The sequence below is a fragment of the Hipposideros armiger genome, unplaced genomic scaffold (assembly GCF_001890085.2).
Source record: "Hipposideros armiger isolate ML-2016 unplaced genomic scaffold, ASM189008v1 scaffold_378, whole genome shotgun sequence".
Lineage (NCBI taxonomy): Eukaryota > Metazoa > Chordata > Mammalia > Chiroptera > Hipposideridae > Hipposideros > Hipposideros armiger.
The window spans coordinates 1,248,099-1,267,249 of record NW_017731728.1 but is presented as its reverse complement, the minus strand read 5'-3'; the positions used below and the strand labels follow the sequence as shown (position 1 = coordinate 1,267,249).

The 19,151-nt window shown below is 57.2% G+C and overlaps 2 protein-coding genes across 4 annotated transcripts in view; both read right to left on the bottom strand.

Annotated features, from left to right (window-relative positions):
- Positions 1–292: 292 nt before the first annotated feature.
- On the bottom strand, positions 293–12,735 carry RHBG (Rh family B glycoprotein). Of its 3 annotated transcripts, XM_019662617.1 has the most exons (11): positions 10,820–10,907; positions 9,679–9,751; positions 5,738–5,924; positions 5,098–5,248; positions 4,841–4,988; positions 3,107–3,273; positions 2,699–2,836; positions 2,439–2,572; positions 1,922–2,043; positions 907–980; positions 295–720 (listed from the first exon to the last, which is right to left on the bottom strand). In XM_019662617.1, the coding sequence occupies exons 3-11, from the start codon at positions 5,902–5,904 to the stop codon at positions 652–654; spliced, it is 1,170 nt and encodes a 389-aa protein (XP_019518162.1). In that variant the 5' UTR covers positions 5,905–5,924; positions 9,679–9,751; positions 10,820–10,907; the 3' UTR covers positions 295–651. The 3 variants fall into 3 exon arrangements, with proteins under 3 accessions (XP_019518161.1, XP_019518162.1, XP_019518163.1); XM_019662616.1 differs by lacking the exon at positions 9,679–9,751 and having other exon boundaries at positions 293–720; positions 10,820–11,351; XM_019662618.1 differs by lacking the exons at positions 9,679–9,751; positions 10,820–10,907 and adding an exon at positions 12,586–12,735.
- A 5,217-nt stretch (positions 12,736–17,952) lies between these two features.
- The window catches only part of TSACC (TSSK6 activating cochaperone), a 5,305-nt gene continuing 4,106 nt past the window's right edge, over positions 17,953–19,151 (bottom strand). Inside the window, 1 exon segment of the mRNA XM_019662499.1 lies at positions 17,953–18,266. Within this exon segment, the coding sequence (XP_019518044.1) occupies positions 17,953–18,266 (314 nt within the window).

Below are 19,151 nucleotides of genomic sequence, written 5' to 3'. Positions count from 1 at the left end.
TGCGGGGACCCTCTTCCTACTCTGCTTAGAAGCCACCCAAGTTGAGGGTCAGAGCAGCAGCGGTTCTGGGCTAGGAAGAACTTTGCAGCAGCCTGAGCTGTCCTGTAACAGACACAGGCTTTCTGGGAGAGAGAGAGCTCCCTGTCTCTTCAGGCAAGCAAGCCCAGGCTAGTAACCCGCCTGGTAGAACACAGCATCCTTGAGGGAGCTCAAGGACACAGGGAGGAGGGATGTCCCCACCCTGAGGTTCTAACACCATGAGTTAGAGGGTGAGAGGAACTTCCCGAATTCCCAGCACACACACGCAAAAAAGGCAGTCAGAGTCCGGATGACGGCGGAGTTTATCGCCCTGGTTCTCACTGTGGCTGTGTGACATTGGACCAGGGGGTCAGCAGTCACTTGGTGCCTCACTTGTAGACAGGGGGAAGGGCAGGGGTGAATGGCAATGAGGCTGCTGGGAGCCCCCCCCCAACACCCCAACACCACCACCCCCGCCAAGGCCAGTTACAGAGCTGCCTATGGACAGGAGGCTTCCACTGACTCATGACTTCTTCCTGCAGCAGGAGGGATGGGAGCTAGAAAAGGACTTCCCAATGGTAGCCCGTCTTCATCTTCTAAAAGGGAAGCGTCCTCTCCAGGGCTGGAAGCAAGTTAGGCCTGAGTGTCCGGTTCCTCCACCCTCAGAGGTCCCTGGGCTTCGTCCTCATGCTCCCCGGGCACCTGGAGGCCAGGGTAGGAGAGCAGGTGGCGGGGTAGGTCCTGGGGGCCACAGCTCAGGGGTGAACCCCACAGGACCATGAACAAGCAAAGCAGGGAAGAGGCAGGCTGGGTCACAGGAGGTGAGGCGGGGGAGGGGGAGAGGGGGAGAGGGCTCTGTGGGCCTGAGGGGCTGCCGCGGGGTCTTACCTCCCAGTACAGCTGGTCCTCGTAACACTTGGATTCCGGGGGGGCATCCAGGAAGGGCAGCTTCAGGAGGAGCCCTGGTGGTGGGTGGGAGGAAAGGATTTGTGAGGCTTTCGGCCACCCCCAGTGCTACAGGGCACAGAGGGGCTGGGAGGCCTGGGGCCAGTGTGATGCCTAGCCCAGGCAAGTCGCAGCTGCATTTGTCATGCACCTACTGTGTGCCCGGCCCTGTGCAACACGCTTGACAGTTCTGGAGTTATCACAGTGCCCCGAAGGTGAACGTGATCCCCACATTACAGAGAAGGAACTAAGGCTCAGAGAAGTTAGGTAACACACTCAAGTTTGCACAGTCGGTAGTAGACCAGAGTGATTCTGTCATGAACCATAGCTGCGGGGCTCTCTGCAGCCTCCTATCCAGGAGGGGTGCAGAAAGTGTTTATTGAATGAATACGTAATTAGATACATGAACGAACGGAACCTTGTTTGGGAATGACAATCTCGCGTTGAGAGCAGGGGTCCTGAAGATAATCCCAGGTTTTATTTTGAAGGCCCAAAGGACTAAGGCCAGACAGCAGGAAGGACTGGTCAGTGGGCTGTCTGCCTCAGTTGAAGGTTTTGTTCTGCAGTCGAATGGTGAGCCAGGCCCCTTGGCTCCCTACCTACCCCTGTCCTCAACACAGACAGAACTCGCCACCTGTTCAGGGCTTCAGCCTGAGGTTGGACTGCCCTCTAGTGGATGGAGAGAGCAGCACAGGGAAGCCTCGGCCCCCAGCCCACTCCGGACTTCCACTTGGCACCAGGAGGGAGCAAGTGCCCACTTGCTCCTCCCCACCTGGAGTCGGCTACCCCTGAAGTCTACAACCCCACCCTGCACAGGCACAAAGTAGGCGCTTGATAAATATGAGTAAAGGAATGCTAGAGGGTGGGGTCCAATGGCTCTTCCTCTGGAGAACCCCCTTCCTGTCTTCTGCCCTCCCTGGAATCCTGCCAGCCCCCGACCCCCACCAAGGTCACTTACCTCCAAGGCTCCCGCCCACGATGGCAAACATCAGTGTGATAAACAGCCCAAAGAGCTGGTACACGGCCTGAGAGGTGGCACTGCGCCGGACCTCAGCTATGAGTGGAAACACGCTCTGTAGGCTGCAGGGAGGTTGTGGGAACACAGGGGTGGCACGCGGAGCTGTCACACAGTGGCCGAAGGGACTTCATGGGGACCCCCGCCAAGCTGACTCTGGTCCCCAGGCATTGGCTCCAGTCCGGCCCACAGCCTGGAAACCCCTCTCACCCTCGTGTGACAGGAAACCCACACGGTTTTCAAGGCTCAGTGTGAGTGTCCCTTTTGCCGGCCCTCTCGTCTGAGCCCTGATGTACAAATGTGGGTCCTGAGGGTCATTATCTCTTACCCTTTAGTAACAATATGGGTGAATGAATGAGGATAGACACTGCTTTGGCTGGTGGTGCACAAAGCGGGGAGAGCGTAGGGGAGTCACTCCAGGGGACAAGGACTTCAGTGTGGGTCGGTGAGGGGAACTCACCCATCTCCGTAAGCTTCATGGGTGGCCAGTGCAGCCACAAGGGCCCCCAGGAGGGCTCCCAGGACTCCAGGCATCCCGTGAAGGTTATGGACGCCACACGTGTCTTGAACTTTGAATTTTGACTCGAGGAAGGGCTGGAGCACAAGACAACAATGAATCCTGGGTGGGTGCCCCTCCCACCCCGGGCCTGTTGGGGAGGTGAGAAAAAGAAAAGGCCCTGAAGACCCCTGTTTTGCCCAGGGCTAGAGAGGCATCTGTACCGTGAAGAACTTGTACCCCAGCGTGGAGACAGTTCCAGCCAGGAAGCCAGCTGCCAGAGCCCCAAAGGGTGTCAGCATCATTTCACTGGATGTGCCCACCACAACCCCTCCGGCCAGCGCTGCATTCTGGATGTGGACCTAAGGGAGCAGAGGGTAGCAAGGCCTTGGAGGCCCTTTCAAATCGTCACACCCACACCTAACCCAGCACAGTGGTGCCCACTGCTTCTGGAAGTCCCTCTGCCATCTAACCTCTAACTTTCCCGCTATTGCCTCTCACTCTGATAACCCTCCCCTCCACCCCCCGCCCGCCTCTACGTGCCCAAGCCCGTGCCTGTGATAATCCGCCTCGTGGGGTGTCAGACCTCTCCCCGCTCCCAGGTCCTCCCCTTGTTCTCCCACAGCCCATACCATGTCCAGCCGCCCATCCCCCCCGACAAGGGCCGACAGGGCGAAGGTGCTGAGTGTGCTGGCGGTCAGGGAGTAGTACGTGTTGAGGGCTGTCCGATGCTGCCCGTCTCCCAGCGTAGTGGGCGCAGAGTTGAAACTAGGCCAGAAGATCCACAGGAAGATGGTCCCTGGAGGGCGGGCGGGCGGAGTGAGAGGGAGGGAGTGGCTCCCCACGAGCTACCAGCCGTGTAGCTGGGGGCAAGTCACCTCCTGCCAGCAGCCTCAGTGTCCTAGTCTGTAAAGTGGGGATAGGAATTCCTACTTCATTATGCGAGGACTAAAGGAGGGGGTGTAGGGGACGGGCACAGCCCAAGGCTGAGCATAGTAAGCGCTCTACAAACAGTAGCACTGGCATCCCTGGCACAAAAGGGAGCCAGAGATTGAAAACCACAGAGGGTTGAGAGTCTAAATATCAGGAGGAAAGAAAAGACCAAGTGCCTGCCCTGTATGTGAGGCCCTGAGCTGGGTACTTGAGAGATGTCTCAGGAAAGGCATTGGTTTTAGAACCTCGACGACCTCCGAGAGGGTGGACCCTGCAGTGTGCAGGAGAGGGCTTTGCCTGCAAGCACCGGGTGGACCAGGGGTAAGAACTGGGGGCTCATACGCCCTGCTGCCCACGTGAGGTTCCCAGGTCAGTCCTGGAGCCAGGGGACAAAGTGAGGGGCAGGCTGGGACCCTGTAGGGTAGAGCCAGTATGGCAAGGAGGCTGCAGGGGCTGCCCCCTCGTCCTGAGCGTCCTTGGGTGTGCCACGGAACCTCTCCCTGCACCCCCGCCATCTGCTCTGCAGCAGAACCCCCACACTCACACATGCGTGTTCTGATGGGAGGGTTTGGGAGGAATCAGGGAAAGGCTGGTGTCCTGCGGGAAGGCACTGGGAGGCAGAGGAGAGCTGAGAATGCAGGAATCTTGGGGAAACCTTCGGACTTGAAGCCAGACTTATCTGGGTCTCAAAGGGCAAGGAGGCCTCAGCTGCCCTAGGGTTCCGTGTGCTCTATTTCACAGCAAACACGGAGCAAGAAATACAAAACAAGCCTCTCTCTTTAGTGTAAGACTAGGCACGCAGTCACTATTCAATACTGCCCACCAAAAAGTAAGTTATCCGTTTCCTTTCCTGTTTACAAAGGTAGAGAGATGACCTGAGGCTGGGGTGCAGGTAGGTGCTTAGGAGAAACAGCTGGTGGTGAGGGTCACACCCTACTGCCCCCAGGGGTGACCCAGGACCTCCATCCCCAACCCCAGTGCAGGGGCTTTTGGGAAAAATGCCCAGAAGGAAGTGTCCTAAAGAGGTGGGAGGCAGCACTGGGGACAAAGGCTGGGGTAAGAGATGGGAGAAGCCAGGAGAAAGTGAGGAGGGTGAGGGCCGTGTGCCAGGCTCAAGGGCCTGCTTTCTGACTTGTGGGTTGCGGGCCCTGGAGGGCTTCGAGTGGGGACGGCCCCTGGGGATGGGTCTCAGGCCTGTGCAGACCCAGGGATGACTTCTAAGAACCCGTCTAAAGCTATTGAGAAGGAGCACAGGTCTGGGGCTCTCACGGGAGACTCCTCATGGGAAGGGCGTCCCCCACCGGAACCCCAATGACCACAGGCAGCGCCCTGAGACCTGGCCTGGGCATGGTCCTCTCTGGCCCATCTCGGGGGTTCCTGGAACCAACCCCCAGCTCACTCCACCCCACCCCACCCCACCTTGGAGACCTCACCGATCATGGCAAAGAGGTCGGAGTGGTAGACGGAGCTCAGGCGATGCTTGCTCTTCTCCAGCTGCGGCCTGTACAGGACCCGCGACAGGGCCAGCCCGAAGTAGGCGCCAAACGTGTGGATGGTCATAGAGCCTCCTGCGTCCTTCACCTGGGGGCCCAGCGCTGAGGTGCAGGCGCAGCCCTGCCAGCCCCCCCTCCCCCCGCCCCCAGGGCCTGGCCACCCCCCAGCCCTCATCCTAATCCCCCTCCAGACTCACCCCCAGGAGAGTAAGCAGCACAAACTCATTGATGCCAAACAGCGCCACCTCCAGCAGCGCCATGAGCAGCAGCTGGGCGGGCCCCGTCTTGCCCAGGACAGCCCCAAAAGAGATGAGCACAGCGCCCGCACAGAAGTCAGCATTGATCATGCTGGGGGGTGAGAGGGGGGTGAGAGGGGGCCAAGACAGGGGGCCCTGGGGGGAGGGGTCAGGGGAGGAGCCAATGAACCCCCCACCCCCCACCCGCCTAAGCGCCTCCCTGGTGGCCTGGTAGGTCACCTCGCCTTTTGTAGACGGGGAAACCCAGTCTCAGGGAGGTTCTGGCACGTGGTGAACGAAGCCCATGGCAGGTGGAACAACCGGTCTTGAACCGGGAGCTCCGCCAACCCAGCCCTTCCCATGAAGCTGTCTGCCCTCCCAAGAACTGGTGAGAAGCAGGGGCCTGAAGACATGGAGGGGTGTGGCTGAGGGTGTGGGCCGGGCAAGAGCGGGCAGAGCACCTGAGAAGCCAACTGACTGGCGGGAAAGCCTGTGCAGGGAGCAGGTGTGAAGGGCAGGCCTTACGCTGGGTCCGGTGGGCTGGGGCCTCCCAGCTAGACCTGGGGGAGGGGGGGGGGACAGGGAGGCTGCGGCTGCCCACCTTTCCACACCGACGTGGATGTGGCTGTCGTGGAAGGAGTGCAGGAAGCCCTGGACGAGCGTGGACCACTGCAGGGCCAAGGCGGCCAGGAGGAACGTGAAGCCCACACTGCTGAAGCCGTAGCGCTGCAGGAAGGCCATGAGGAAACCGAAGCCCACGAACACCATGGCGTGTACGTCCTGGAAGCCTGCGGGCACGGCAGCTGCTCTGGGCGCTGCTGCCAACCCAGCAGCCACCCTCACGGCCCCCGCCTTTCAGCAGCCGGGCCGCCTTGAGATGGAGCCCAGCCGGTCAATCGCCCCAGGCACCTGTGCAGAGCTGGCCAGCTCGGGGCAGTGGGACCCAGACCATCCCTGCTGTCCCCATGTCAGAGCAAGGGAGGAGAGCCTTCTCTTGCTCTTTGATGCCCCCGTCATTTGCCCTATCCCTGGTCTCTTACGACCCCCTGTGGAAAAGTCCAACCTGTGTGTCTCCTCCTGCGGGCCCTGCCCTCCCGTTCTCAGATTCTCTTCCCCTCCAGGCTTCTCAATTTTCCCTTTCTGCTGGAAAGCCCTTCTTGATGTCTGACCTCCATTCCTCATACTTCAGAATCTATACCTCTCCATTCTGAGGATTTTACACTTAAAAAAATAATTTACGAAATGGCTTTAAATTGTTAGCGGAGATTACCTCAGGGAGAAGGAATTGAAGGGAGGGGCAGGGCTGCTGCCCCCCCCAACTCCCACCCCCACATACACTCCAGGGCAAATCATGCCCCTGGAGTTATGCAACATGGTGCTTCTGGGAAGCAGGCTTTCACTTCTTAGCCTGTTGCTTTCTATAGTTTGACTTTTTTAATTGTATAGGTGAATTACTTGATTTTTTTTTCAAGTGTCAATGGGGTTTCTGGGCAGGGAGATTTGGGGTCTTTTCTGCTTGCTTTTTATTCTGTACTATGCATAAAAAAAACCTAAGCAAATACAAATAACATACAGTAATATTGATATTGGCGATGCGATAAACACAAATGGTTTGCTTCCGTATGAGTTCTGTACCCCTCCCCACCTGCTTGTAAATAGGGTTTGAAACACAGCCTCGGGGTTGTTCGGTGCACACTCGGGTCTGTACATGGGAAGTAACACATGCTATATACCTTTGCTGTCACTGAAAACACCAGAGAAAGAGGACCATGAGGACACTTGTTATAAATAAGCTATTGAGAAACAGGGTCCCCCATGGCCCTAAACGCGCCCCTTGCAGGGCTTCACATGAGACATTTCTCTTGGGATGACGTGCTAGGAAATGCCACTTCCCCCGAGGAATCGGTCTGCTTTCCCGCACTCATGTGACAGATGTTTACTGAACACTGGTGCGTCAGGCTCTGGGAATGTATCTGTCATCAAGCAGCCACGGTCCCTGCCCATGAGGTCCCTGCCCTCACGGGGAGGGTGTGGAAGACACACATCAAAGAATCCAAGCATCGCACATGGGAGGCTTCCTTGGTTCTGGTGAGGACACATAACTGATCATATTTCCTTCTCTCCTTGGCTGCCCGGAAGCTCAGAGCTGCACTGGACTCGCAGCCCACGGCCCTTACCGTAGCCATTCCTTGTGTGCTGCTTCTCTGCTTTCCTTTTCTTATACACGTGTTTTTGTTGTAAAGGACCTCAGATCTCATGTAGAAAGAGGCAGGTCATAAAGGAAAGAAAATCATGGTCTCCTTCTTTTGTTTAATCTGGAGAAGCACCAGCAAGCTAAAAAGTTATTATTGAACTTTAGAATGTAATCAGTAACTTTGAGAGAAGCAAGCTTTTATGCTTTTTTGTTGCTGTGTATGGATTGATAGGGAGTGAGTTTGCAAGTCCCTGGCAAAGGGTGGGGTGTGTGCTGGAATTGGAGGTCTGCAGCTCAACAGCCAGCCCCAGCAGCCAAGAAGAGTGAGCCTCCCTAAATGTCCCCAACATGGTGCCACTTCTTCTGCCCTGCCCTCTACCCAAACCACCCAGATGTCTCTTCCCTAATCAGTGGCTACAGCCCGCTGGCTCTGATTCCTTCCCCTGGGCACAGGGAGAGATGACAGATGTCATCTCAAAGGCCCGGGAGGCCCGGGTTCCCGGATGTTAAAACACAATAGAAAAGAAGAAGCATCACTTAGCACTCAGCCCACAGCTGAGTCCTTTTAGGCCTCACTGTCTGACTTCCTTTCTCCTTGGGCAAACAATAAAAGGGGTGTCGGGCGGTCAAGTGGCACGATGGTTAAGAACTGGCTTGGGACGCCAGAGGGCCCCGGTTCGGATCCCACATATGAGGGCCAGTGACACTGCCCTCCACAGCTTCTAATTTGTCTGTTCCCCTTCCCCCAATTCCCCAGCACTGTTCCCATCCCCCCAATTCCCCAATAAAAATCTTTTAAAAAAAAAAAAAGGGTGCCATGTCTGTTCTTTTGCCCAAGGACGGCAGGATAACAAAGGGGCCCGGGTCACAGGGCTCCATGCCCATGACGTGCCCAAGCCACTTCAGAACTTGTCTTAAATGGCAATAATATTTACATCTCTCACCCTGGGTTTGTTTGGACTCAAAACTCAATCCCTTGGCCTTTCAACTGGAGTCTATAAACATCAGAAAACCCCCTCAATGGGGAACAATCTACACAGATACTCTCCATGGGCTATGCCAGCCAGAGGCAAGGGGATGAATAAGATGACCCCTCACAGTCCCTTCAGGGGTGCCCCGTGGGGGCAGGATGGAGTCTGGTTGGAGGGAAGAAAAAAACCCTCTAGAGCCACCTATTGACCTTGGACCAGCCGCTTAAGCTCTCTGAGCCTCAGTTGCCTCTTCTGTAAAGTGGGGATATAAGATAAGAGAGGCAGGGAAATGGAGTGGTGAGCTGGGAGGTCTCCCCACAACCCTCCCCCCCTGCCTTTAAGGGGACAGCTGGGGCTGAATTCTCCTGGAAGAGGTCACAAGCCACCCTGATCCTGGGCACACCCCCCTTCCCCACCTGTCCCGAGAAGATCCCCGATTCTGTCTATCCTGAACCCCTCTCCTGGCAAGTAAGTTCTCAGAGGTGTATAGAAAAGGACCTGCCCATATTTTTCTTCTTAGAACTTTTCCTCGTGTTTCCTCCCGTGGCCTCCAGGGTTCCTCCTGCAACCCTGGGCTTTTCCCTTCCTTCTTTGTTTCCATTACTCGCCTCATGGGAAGCTTGTACGTGAGGAAAAGGCCGCAGACGGGTCAAAACACCTGGTTCCAGCCTGGCTAACTTGCTGTGTGATCTTAGGCAGTCACAGGTCCTCACTGGCTCTCTCTCTGCACGTCTGAGAGGAGTGGACCAGATGGGCTCTGAGGGCCTTCCTACAGACACATCCGACAGACCCTCAGAGCAGCCATGCCCTTGGCACAGGCTAGTGCCCCAGCACAGCAGCAGACGCCGAGTTCCCTTTCATCTCCCGAATCAAAGGGTGCCGCTACACCCACTCTGGCCCCATGCCTTCCGTTGGGCACAGGGACAGGTGAAGACCCGGCTCTTCAAAGCCCTGGGCTCCCGGGACCGCACACCTTTCTCTTTCCCAACCTTCCCCCACACCAGGGTCCCAAGTCCACAGGTGTGGAAACCTAGGGCAAAAAAGTGAGGGAGGACTCCCACCGTCATTCCTCTTACTGCAATCTGGGGCGGGCAGCTGTGTCCAAAGAGAGCCCACCGCTGCGACAGAGGGGTGAGAGGCTGGTAGGTTTCAGGAAGACTTTGAAACAAGCAAGGTTTTGGAGGCCTTGACTGAGGCCCAGGGGAGAAGTAAATGGGGGTTCGTGGTGACCCTTGGAGAAGAGCTTACTTCTCTCAGCCTGTTCCTGCCAACTCCCTATCTCGCTGGACAAAGCACAACCCCACGAGTCTGCCATGCCAGCTTCCATGGCTGGAGGAGTTGTCGTTCCCTCTGCCCAGGTCCAAGCCTCCACCTCACCTTCTAGGTCCACAGCACTGTGAGCTTCCTTTTGTCAGGCTGGGGCTGGGAGAGGGGCAGCCTGCCGCCAGCTCTGCATACAAAAAGTAGGGTAGTAATAGCAGGGGATATTTTTTACAGGAGACTCTAACACTCTGGGCCTTGTTTGAATGTAGATCCTTTAAACTGAGGCATCCGTCTCCCCATTGCCCAGATGGGGAAAACTGAGGCTTAGAGAAGCCCTGCCCAAGCGCTTGTGATGAAGTCTGGGAGATCTGGTGTCCTTGGTCCCAGCTGCCCAGGGCCTGAGTCACAAGGCTGGGCCCCCAACCTAGAGGGGAGAGGCTCTGTCCCCAGCAGGGCCTTGTCATCAGGCAGGTGAACTGGGGGGCAGGGAGCTTGGGATGTCTGAGTCCCAGTTCCAGCTCTGCCACTCAGGAAGTGGGTGATCAGGAGCAATTCACAACCCATCGGAGCCTCAGCTTCCTCTCCTGTGAAAGGGGCTGGTGACCCTGCCATGCCTCCTCCTCAGGGCTGGGAGCTGCTGCTCTGTGGTTGGCTGGTAGGTAGTGGCATCGTCTTCTCTCTGACTCTGGGAGGGCCCATGCTAGAGGACTGGGGAAGGGATGCCTGAGCCCCGCTAGTCTCGGCTGCCTTCGTGCTAATACCTGTCATTACCGTCTGCTGCACCCCACTCCTTACCACCCCCCCCACCCTCATTCTCTTTCCTGTGGTCAGGGCGCAGGCTACAGGAAAGGCAAAGTCTCCAGAACAGCCCAGCAAAGCCCAGTTAGGCCAACTGGGAGGTGCCGTAAGGGAGCAGTCAAAGCTGGACTGGGGCTTCAGATCTGGGTTTGAACCCACCAGCTCCCTCAGCTCTGACAGCATGACCTTGAACCAGTCACTTCACCTCTCCGAGACTCAGTTTCCCCACCTTTGTCTACTTCATAGGCTAAATGAGACAACGCACGTGCCGCGCTCAGCACAATTCCTGGACCATGGCAGACACTGTGAAAGGGTGTTTATAATAAGTCTGGGGCACCTTCATCTCAGAGCCAGAGGGTTGCCCACCTAGGGCTAGGTCTGGGCCCCCAAATGCCCCCTCCCAAGACGCCAGGAAGCTTGGGGTCTTTGCTCCCCGAGCGCCCTCACCCGCACTCACTTGGGTAGCGAAAGTAAAATTCATTGTCCGCGTTACTGTGGTTGCCCCAGTGCCAGAGGGCAGCGTCGGTTTCGTGGTCATAGCGGACAAAAACCGCAAAGAGGATGGCGGTGGCGCCCTGGAAGAGGAGGCACAGCAGGGGCAGCAGCAGTCGCCCGCCCGCGGCGCGGCGTGGGGACCCGGCCATGGGACAGGCTGCGAGGCAAGCTCCGGCTCTGGGCTCGCCGCGCGCGGCAGACACACTCGGGGGCGGGCGGAGCAGGTTTCACCAGCTCGCTCACTCGGAGGCCACACCCACGCCGAGGCGCCCTCCGCTGCTCCCAGCTCCAGCCTGGCGAGGAGGGGCGAGACCCGAGGTGGGGCAAGGACTGGGAGGGGTGGGGGCGTTCGGACACCCGGGTCCTGTCTCTCTTGGCCCAGCTGACCCTGGCGCTGTTCCGGTTGGTCCAGCCCCTTGGAAATGACCCTGGAAAGGCACTGGGTGTTCTGCCTGCTGAGGCACGGCGGCGACCCGGTCGGTGGGGGAGACAAAGCGAGTTGACCGGCCCCCTCAAAAAAAAATGGTGTTAGTTTATAAAGAGCGTTTCCCAAGGAATAAGCGACCCTTAAAGGCCCGGCCTGGCCCCTCCAGGGTTAACACAAGAGAGAGTTGAGGAGTTACTCAATCTTTTCCCAGCTGGAAAGCCAGATGGAGACTGGAGATAGAGAGCAGGCTCTCCAGACGTTGATGGTTAACCAGGCTGGTGGGCAGGCGGCAGGCCCCGCAGGTCTGAGCCTCAGCAGCCCAGCCGCACCCCGCGGGCTCCAAGCCTCCTCAGCCTCCCCACTCCCAGTCTGCACCCCACCACAGTCCCCAAGGCCCGGCAGGGGCCACGCTGACACCCGGGTTCCCTGTGCCGCCCAGTGTGGATACCAGGGTCTGGGCTGCCCCAGCAGCTGGACAGAAGGGGAAGCACGGTGGAAGGAGGGCCTCCTCACTTAGGAGTCAAGTCCCTTGTTACACAGTAAGATTTGCATCCCCTGGGGTCCTGGTAGACAGACACCGGGAGGCACTTACTGTGAGCCAGGCTTGGGATATGAACCAGGTGACCCCTCCCTCCAGCAGCCTCTGTCCAGTTGGGAGTCAGACAGGAGGGAACTGAATTACCATTTGGGGTAAATGTGTGGCCCCGGGAAATGCAGAGGCTGCAGAACCCACAGGAGTGGGGTGGAGGGTTAGAGATGGGGAATCGCTTCCTGTGAGGTAATGTCCCCAGGCCGTCTAAGAGGGGCACCCCCAGACTTGGGCAAGTGAAGAAAGGAGAGGGGCCTCTCCAGAAGGGGACCCGCATGGCCGTGTGAGCGTCCGGTGTGTTCAAGAACTGGGGCCGGGGTGGGCAGGCCCCATGGAGGCACATGACCTTGACCTAGAGGCTGCTGGGCCACCTGAGAGCTCTACACGGGTGGAGGGCCTGGCACAGCCGGTCCTGACGCCCGCAGACCACAAGGGGCTTAAAGGAGGAAAGCTGAGGGCCAGTCTCTACACTGCTGCCCCTGTCAGGGGGGGCTGTGGTGTGGGAGGGGCTGCTGGGTGTCTGCAAAGGTGTTCCAGGCCCCCACCTGAAGGGAGAGCTGCTGTTCCCAGGAGATGTGGGCAGGGCTCAGAGGAGCCAGCCACTCCCCAGAGCAGGTGCCTAGCGGGGCTCCTCCTAGGAACAGATGGCCCCTTCTCAGGAATGCGCAGGGACCGAGGTGACCCTCCATCCCCCTTTCTTCCCCCAGTTCACCTCCTCCCCTCACGGTCTGGAGCTCCGGCCCAGCGTTGGCTCTGGGGTCAGCTGCATTCTAGCTGCCCGGCTTCCTGACCTAGGGGCCCAGCCAGCCAGGCATGGGCGGGCAGGGGTCGGCCTCTGGGGAGCAGCCTCAGGTAGTGCGGCTCCTGGCAGGCCAAGCAGTCCTCTGGCCCTTGCTGGCCCCTGACCCCTGGCCCCTGGCCCAGGGCTGTCTCTACTTGGTCAGCAGGATGGCTGTTTTCCAGGTCCTTCCGTGCAGTGGTGGGGGCAGTGGATGTCTGGTCAACAGTGCTTGGGTAATGATTCTTGGATAACTCAGCCTCTGGGTATCCTCCCAGGCCCCGTCTTCAGCCACAGAGAGGCCGCTTGCTTTCAGAGCCCCGTTGGGCGTGGGGGTTGCTCGGGGTTGCCCAGGCAGACTCTGGACAGGCCCTCCGAGGAGAAGCGCCTTCAGGAGCTACAGAGCAGGGAGAGCCAGGGCCGGGCGGCAGGGCCGTGCCAGCGTCTTCTGGGGGCCCCCTCCCCGGTCCCAGCCGCCTCCACCTCTATCTTACCTGTTGCCTCTCTAACTTCCTCGGGCCCTCTGGTTTTCCCTCTCCCCTGTGGCTCAGCCATTCATTCAACTAGTCATTTAGTGCTAATCCTGGGCCAGATCCTGGGGCTATGACCTGAGGTTCTCATCATCACTTGTAATAGGACTGGGTCCTGGAGGCCCCCAGCCCTGGCAGACGTTAACCCCTTTATTTGCTGGATTGTGATGAGGTCTAGAGGGAACCCCTGGAAGGGGCCAGGATAGCTGGGCCGGCCTTTGGAGGGGACACTTGGAGACCTATGGGCCACAGATCTTTACCAACCTGTATGGAAGAAGGTTGATATTTTAACTAGTGGGTACCAGCTGGGATTGCCCTGGGTCCAGCAGAGAACCGGACCCTGACAGTCCTCCATGCCTGAGGGCCCCCTGGCCCGTCCTCCCGCTCTGAGGGCTCTCCGAGCCACCACCCACGTGGAGAGGCTCAGCCCATGGTTTTCTTTTGGATCACCACGTCCTCCTGCCTCCTCTGGCCCTGAAAGCTCTGATGGAGTTGGGGGCCTCCTCTCCCACTCCTCCCCCCACCTAGACCTCCTGTTAGGGGCCTCTGACTCCATCACCAGCTCCCACCCTGCCTCGCCCAGGGTCTGTCCAAGCTTTGACCTTCCATCTCCAGTTTCCTGCTGTGACCAGCTAACCGCCTGAAGGGTGCCCAAGGAAACCGGCATCTGCTGCCTGCCCTGGCCCAGCCTGGCCAGGCCGTGTGTGGGGACCAGGGCTCGGGTTACTGAGTAACTTGGGGCTGCTCGGAGCTGCTCTTTATCAGGGTCACCTCCCCACTACTTCCTGCTCTCTGGGCTCAGGAATCCCCAACACCACTTGGCTCCTTTGGCTCCACTGAGCTATCGCCAGTGTTACGGGGAAAAAAAGAGAAAAGTAGTAAAGCACCAGTGTCATTGAGACAGTTGTCATTCATTCATTCATTTATTCTGCATTTTTCTGGATGACCTTAGCAAGTCTGAGCCCTCTTTGAGTCTGCTTCCTCATTTAGAGGAGGAATACTATTCCCTTTGTGGGATTGTTATGACTACTGCAGATAATTGATAGCGAGTGCTGGCATTTTCACATGCATTCAACAGAGGTGATGATTTTTACTGTTCTGACTGGCTAAGCAGACAGGATGGTGGCCGGCTGGGCACACGATGGGCTCCCGCCTCTGAGGATGGACAGATGGAGGGGCAGACAGTCTCAGTGCGTCCTCCCATTATTGGCTGGAAGGGTTGAGCAGCAGGGGCCAGGGGCTCAGGCTAGCACATTCAGGAAGGGCCATCAGGCCAGCAGCCCCAGGGATATGGCAACTCGTGAACAGAGGAGATTGGGAAAGACAGAGCCTCCCTCATTCAACAACTAGATATTGAGCACCTACTGTGTGCCAGGCACTGTGCCAGGTGCTGGAAATCCAATGGGACAAGATCAAGCCCCAGCCGTGGGCAGGGGCTCCATCTGGGGGAATGTAAGTGAGTAGGCAGAGGACCACATTGGGGGAGATGGGTCCTGTGGGGTCTTACCCCTCGATGGGGGTGGTCAGGGAAGGTTTCTCAGAGGAAGTGGTGCTGGCATTGAGACCTGGCCTAATTTCACAACTGGTGAGGAGGGGGATTCCTTTTCGTCTGACAAGGCCAGGAGGGGGTTCAAGGCATGCTGGGCTTCTAGGAACAGGTCGCACGGAGGTGACTGCAGTCACAGGGAAAGTGCTCAAGAAGCCACATGCCCACGCGCCTTCTCTTCTCTAAATGTCCCAAGGATTCCGCCACCGCCGCTGAGCCAACCCCACCACATTGCACCCTGGACAAGCAGACGGCCGCCCCACGTCCTTCCACTTCCCCCTGCCAGGAGCCACTGTGCAGGCATCCCAGAATTGGCCCCTGGTCCCCTCCCTGCCTCCCCCAAATGCAAGGGACACTTTTTGATGAACACCTGTTTTCTCTGGAAAGGGAGCCACTGAGCATGTCCTTCATATCAGACCGGGGACAGAGGGTTTGTGAAGGATGGAAGCCCATCTCCTCTGCCTAGGGTCTGGGGAGGGACCCGCACGCAGGGCAGGAGTGACATGGTCTTTAGGCTCTGAACAGCTCAGGATGCAGAAAGGGACGGGACTGGGCTATGGGCACAGGAGGACTTGGCTCCCTCTAGTGCCCGTCTGGAGACATGGCCTGTCTGCTCCGGGTCTCCCTCTGTGGCCTTGCCAGGACTTGAGACGCAGGACAGCCTGGAGCTCAGTGCTGTGAAGCACGCGCCCGCCCATCCATGCAGCTCTTCATTTCACAGCCATTTATTGAGCCATGCGTTGCAAGGTCGGGCGGGCCCTGCTTTCAACCCCGAGGACATAGCAGTGGTGAGAGGGAAGTTTAAAGAAGCAAAGCTGAGTGAAGGACAGAGTGGCAGGGCTGCTGTTCGACTGGATTGCTAGAGAGATGGTAAGGAAGTGGGGGTGGGGACGTCGGGCCCCAAACCACAGGGGACAGCTGTGCCCTGCCTGCGCCAACTGGGAGGGCTGTCTGACCAGAGTGAGGTGAGCGCACACACGACTGGGAGGGAGTTTGGGCTTTACTCTAAGGATTATGGGAGCAAGTAAGGGGTCAAGAGCAGAGGAATGATGTCTGATTATTTCAGAGGATCCTCTGGCTGTCTGGGGAGCATGGACTGCAGGGCTAAGTGGAAGCAGGTGGCCAGTGGAGGGGCTGCTGGGACAATCCAGGCAAGAGCGGTGATGGGTGACAGTGGAGAAGGCAGGAAGCAGTCAGGTTCTGGCTGGACTCGGAAGGGAGAGCCGAGTGGGCTTACTGAAGGGCTGGATCTAGGGTAAGAGAAAGGAGATGTGATGGACGGAACTGTGTCCCCTCACATTCGTGTGTTGAAGCCCCAACCCCCAGTGGGACGGTCTTTGGAAATGGGCCTTTCGGGGGGTGATGAGGGTTAGAATGAGGTCATGAGGGTGGGGCCTTCATGGCGGGATAAGTGCCCTTGTAAGAAGAGACACCACAGAGCTTCCTGTCTTTCTCCACCACATGAGGACACAGTGAGAAGGTGGCCATCTGCAAGCCAGGAAGAGAGAGCTGGGGCAGTAGATGGAGGGGGATGAGGGGACCGGGGAATTCCTTCTTTTTTTAATAATAGGAGATGCTCAGTGAATGCTTGTGGAATGAATGAATGAATGAATGAATGAAGCAAGTGGAGGGAATGCCCAGCTGTACGGCCAGGTCCCCTGTCCTCCTGTGAGCAGTGTCCCTCTGACCGCCACTCCTACAGATGCTAGGAGCCCGCTGGTGGTCAAGGCACTGCCAGAGCCACACGCCACTTCCCCACCTGTCCCACCTCTGGCTCCAAACAGTGAAAGGAAGGTGCTTGGGCTCCTCCATTCCTGAACACGTTTTCCTCTCACAGTCCCTCAGCCTTTCCAGTTCCAGCCAGGGACAGCGGCGTGACACCCCCTCTTCCTCTCTCACAGCTCTGCTCTCTCCCCCCTCATCCCCAAGGTGATCGTCTCCTGTTTGGGGGCTTTCAATAGCGTCAGTGCACAGATGTCGACCACATTTCTGTCTCCTCCCCAGGCCTCCCCACTGAATTCAAGTCATGTATGTGTATGTAACTGCCTGGAGGACATTTCCTCTTAGATAACTAATGGGCATCGCAAACCCAACACAGTCCAAACCGAGGTTCCGCATCCCGCCCCGACCTCTGCCTCCCCCAGGCTTCTGCATCTCATAAATGAAGACTCGATTATTCCAGGTGGTCAGCTCAAAAATCGGAGTCATCCTTGACTTGTCCTTCTCTCACATATCATATCCATCCATTGCTGAATCCTGAGAGCCATACCTTCAAAATATACTCAGACCCCAAACAGTTGTCACCACCTCCATGGCTGCCACCTTGGTCCCAGCCAATGTGTAAGAGGAAGCGGTGACCTAAGGTGGCTCAAATGGCTAAGCCAACCTCAGCCGTGCTCCTCTCAAATACTGAGAAACTTTCGGCTAGACTTGGCTCCTCACTGAAGCGAAACTGAGTTCCCAGTTAGAAACTTCCGGATGCTGTCTCTCTCGCTCTATGTTTCAGGCTCAAAACCGCTCCTTCTCTGCGATATAGCTCAGATTTACTGGTCTTCATTTCCAAACCCTCTGTCCAGACCATGGTGGTTTCACATCGGGTTATTGTGATTAATTTATACAGGTCTCTCAACTTCCATCCTCCCTCCACCCAAAATGCGTTGCCCATGGTGTTTCTACCATCCTCTGCGTGCCTGGACGCTCTCGGGAAGCTTTCTATGGCTCTCCAGGGCTTCAAATAAAATCAGAGCCTTTAATGGCTGCTGTCAGAACAGTTCCCCGGAGAAAGCTGCCTCGTCTGTTGTCAGTTGCTTTACATTGTACCCTATTCTGGGGGGTGGATGGGGAACTCCTTCTCCTAGTTTCTGATGTCTTATTCTCCTACCTCTAGGTCTTCGTTCAAGCTTCCCAACCGACATGAAGCTACCTTACTTCATCTATCCATGCCACGCAATCCTGCCCGCTCATCAGGTGGCATCATAAAGCCGCTTCCTCCAGCAAGGGTCCAGGGTTGGTCCAGTTATACCCATAACCTCTATTTCTCACCCTCCATTACTGTACTCCCGTAATGTGCTGCCCTAGAGTACCGCGAAGTTTTGCAATGAATTCTCTGTCCCATCCGCCTTATCAGACAGCAAATTCCCCTGAGCTGTCTCGCCTGTAACGTGGCTCTCCAGGTGCCTTGTACAGTGTTCCGCACTCAGTGGGCTCTTCCTATGATCTTGTGACCTAACCAACCCTATGTCGGATATCCACGCCCAGGTTCCCCCGAGGGTAACCAGGAAGAACGAGGGAAGGAACATACACAGTAACTTGGTTCCACGCTTCATTGACTGAGCCGGGGCAGCTGAGGCGCAGCAGCCCACGAGATCAGGCTGGGAGTGAAGAGTCCTTGCTTTCCCTCGCAGGACCCAGTCCTGTCATGGATGCTTGTAAATGTTCCAGAATGGCCATCTGTTTCTGGGCGAGCTGGGTCTGGAGCAGGAGGTTGGCGTACATACATTCCAGGAGTCCTAGGCATTCCTGAGGCCTGTGGCCAGCTCCTGAGGGAGGGGCAGTGCAGGGGCGAAGGGGGCAAGAGAGAGACGTGACCGTGGGAGGGGCGCCAACAAGATGGCGCCTCTAACCTTTCCAGGCACATCTCAGCCCAGACACACCTTTGCTCAGCTGGCGCCTTGTCAGTGAGGCCTGCCTGGCCGCCCGATTTTAACTGGAAATCAATCTCTGCAACTTATGACCCTTCTGTATTTACTGCCTTTGCTGTACATTCCCCACAGTACTTATGATCACATGGCATATTTTGTAATTACGCATTTAATAGTTGTCTAAGTCCCCCTTCTGGAATGTAGGCGCCAGGAAGGCAGGCAGTCGGTCTCGTTTGTTCACTGTGGTGTCCCCAGCACCTGGACAAGTGCCTGGCAGGTAAATAGTCAGTAAATACTTGATTAGTGGATGAAAATGGTCAGGAGGTGAGGCCTACCTTCCCTTTCACGAGCTCAGGGGGTGCTCTGCCTTCTTCTCGTACCTGACATAGTGTCTCATTAGCAGTGCCCTGAAGTTCTTCCTGCTGTCTAACCTCATTTACTCTAACCTGCGTCAGCCCATTTTCCCCCTAATGCTTTCAGCTACACGGCAGCCAGCTCTTCGTTCATCTTGGTAGTCACGTCACCTATCGTTTATTTATTGGTCTCGACCTCTTTGTTAAACTCTGAGGTCCTCAGAAGCAGGGGTCGGGATGTCTTGTGCCCTGTTAGACTGCCCACAGGTATGCTGAATACCCACAGGCTTCCCCATGGGGAAGTGGGAGAAGGGATAAGAGACATTTAAAGAAACGGAGGGCCGGCCGAGTGGCACGTTGGTTAAGAACTGGCTTGGGACGCCAGAGGGCCCTGGTTCGGATCCCACATATGAGGGCCAGTGACACTGCC

Bases quoted from the DNA above. Each gene is read 5' to 3' on its own strand.
- RHBG (XM_019662616.1), bottom strand. From the start codon at position 11,006: ATGGCCGGGTCCCCACGCCGCGCCGCGGGCGGGCGACTGCTGCTGCCC. The intron at 2,837-3,106 runs GTATGGGCTGTG...CTGCTCCCTTAG, and splicing joins GGGATGGGCGGCTGGACATG to GTCCACATCCAGAATGCAGC. The intron at 721-906 runs GTAAGACCCCGC...CCTGGCCTCCAG, and splicing joins AGGACCAGCTGTACTGGGAG to GTGCCCGGGGAGCATGAGGA.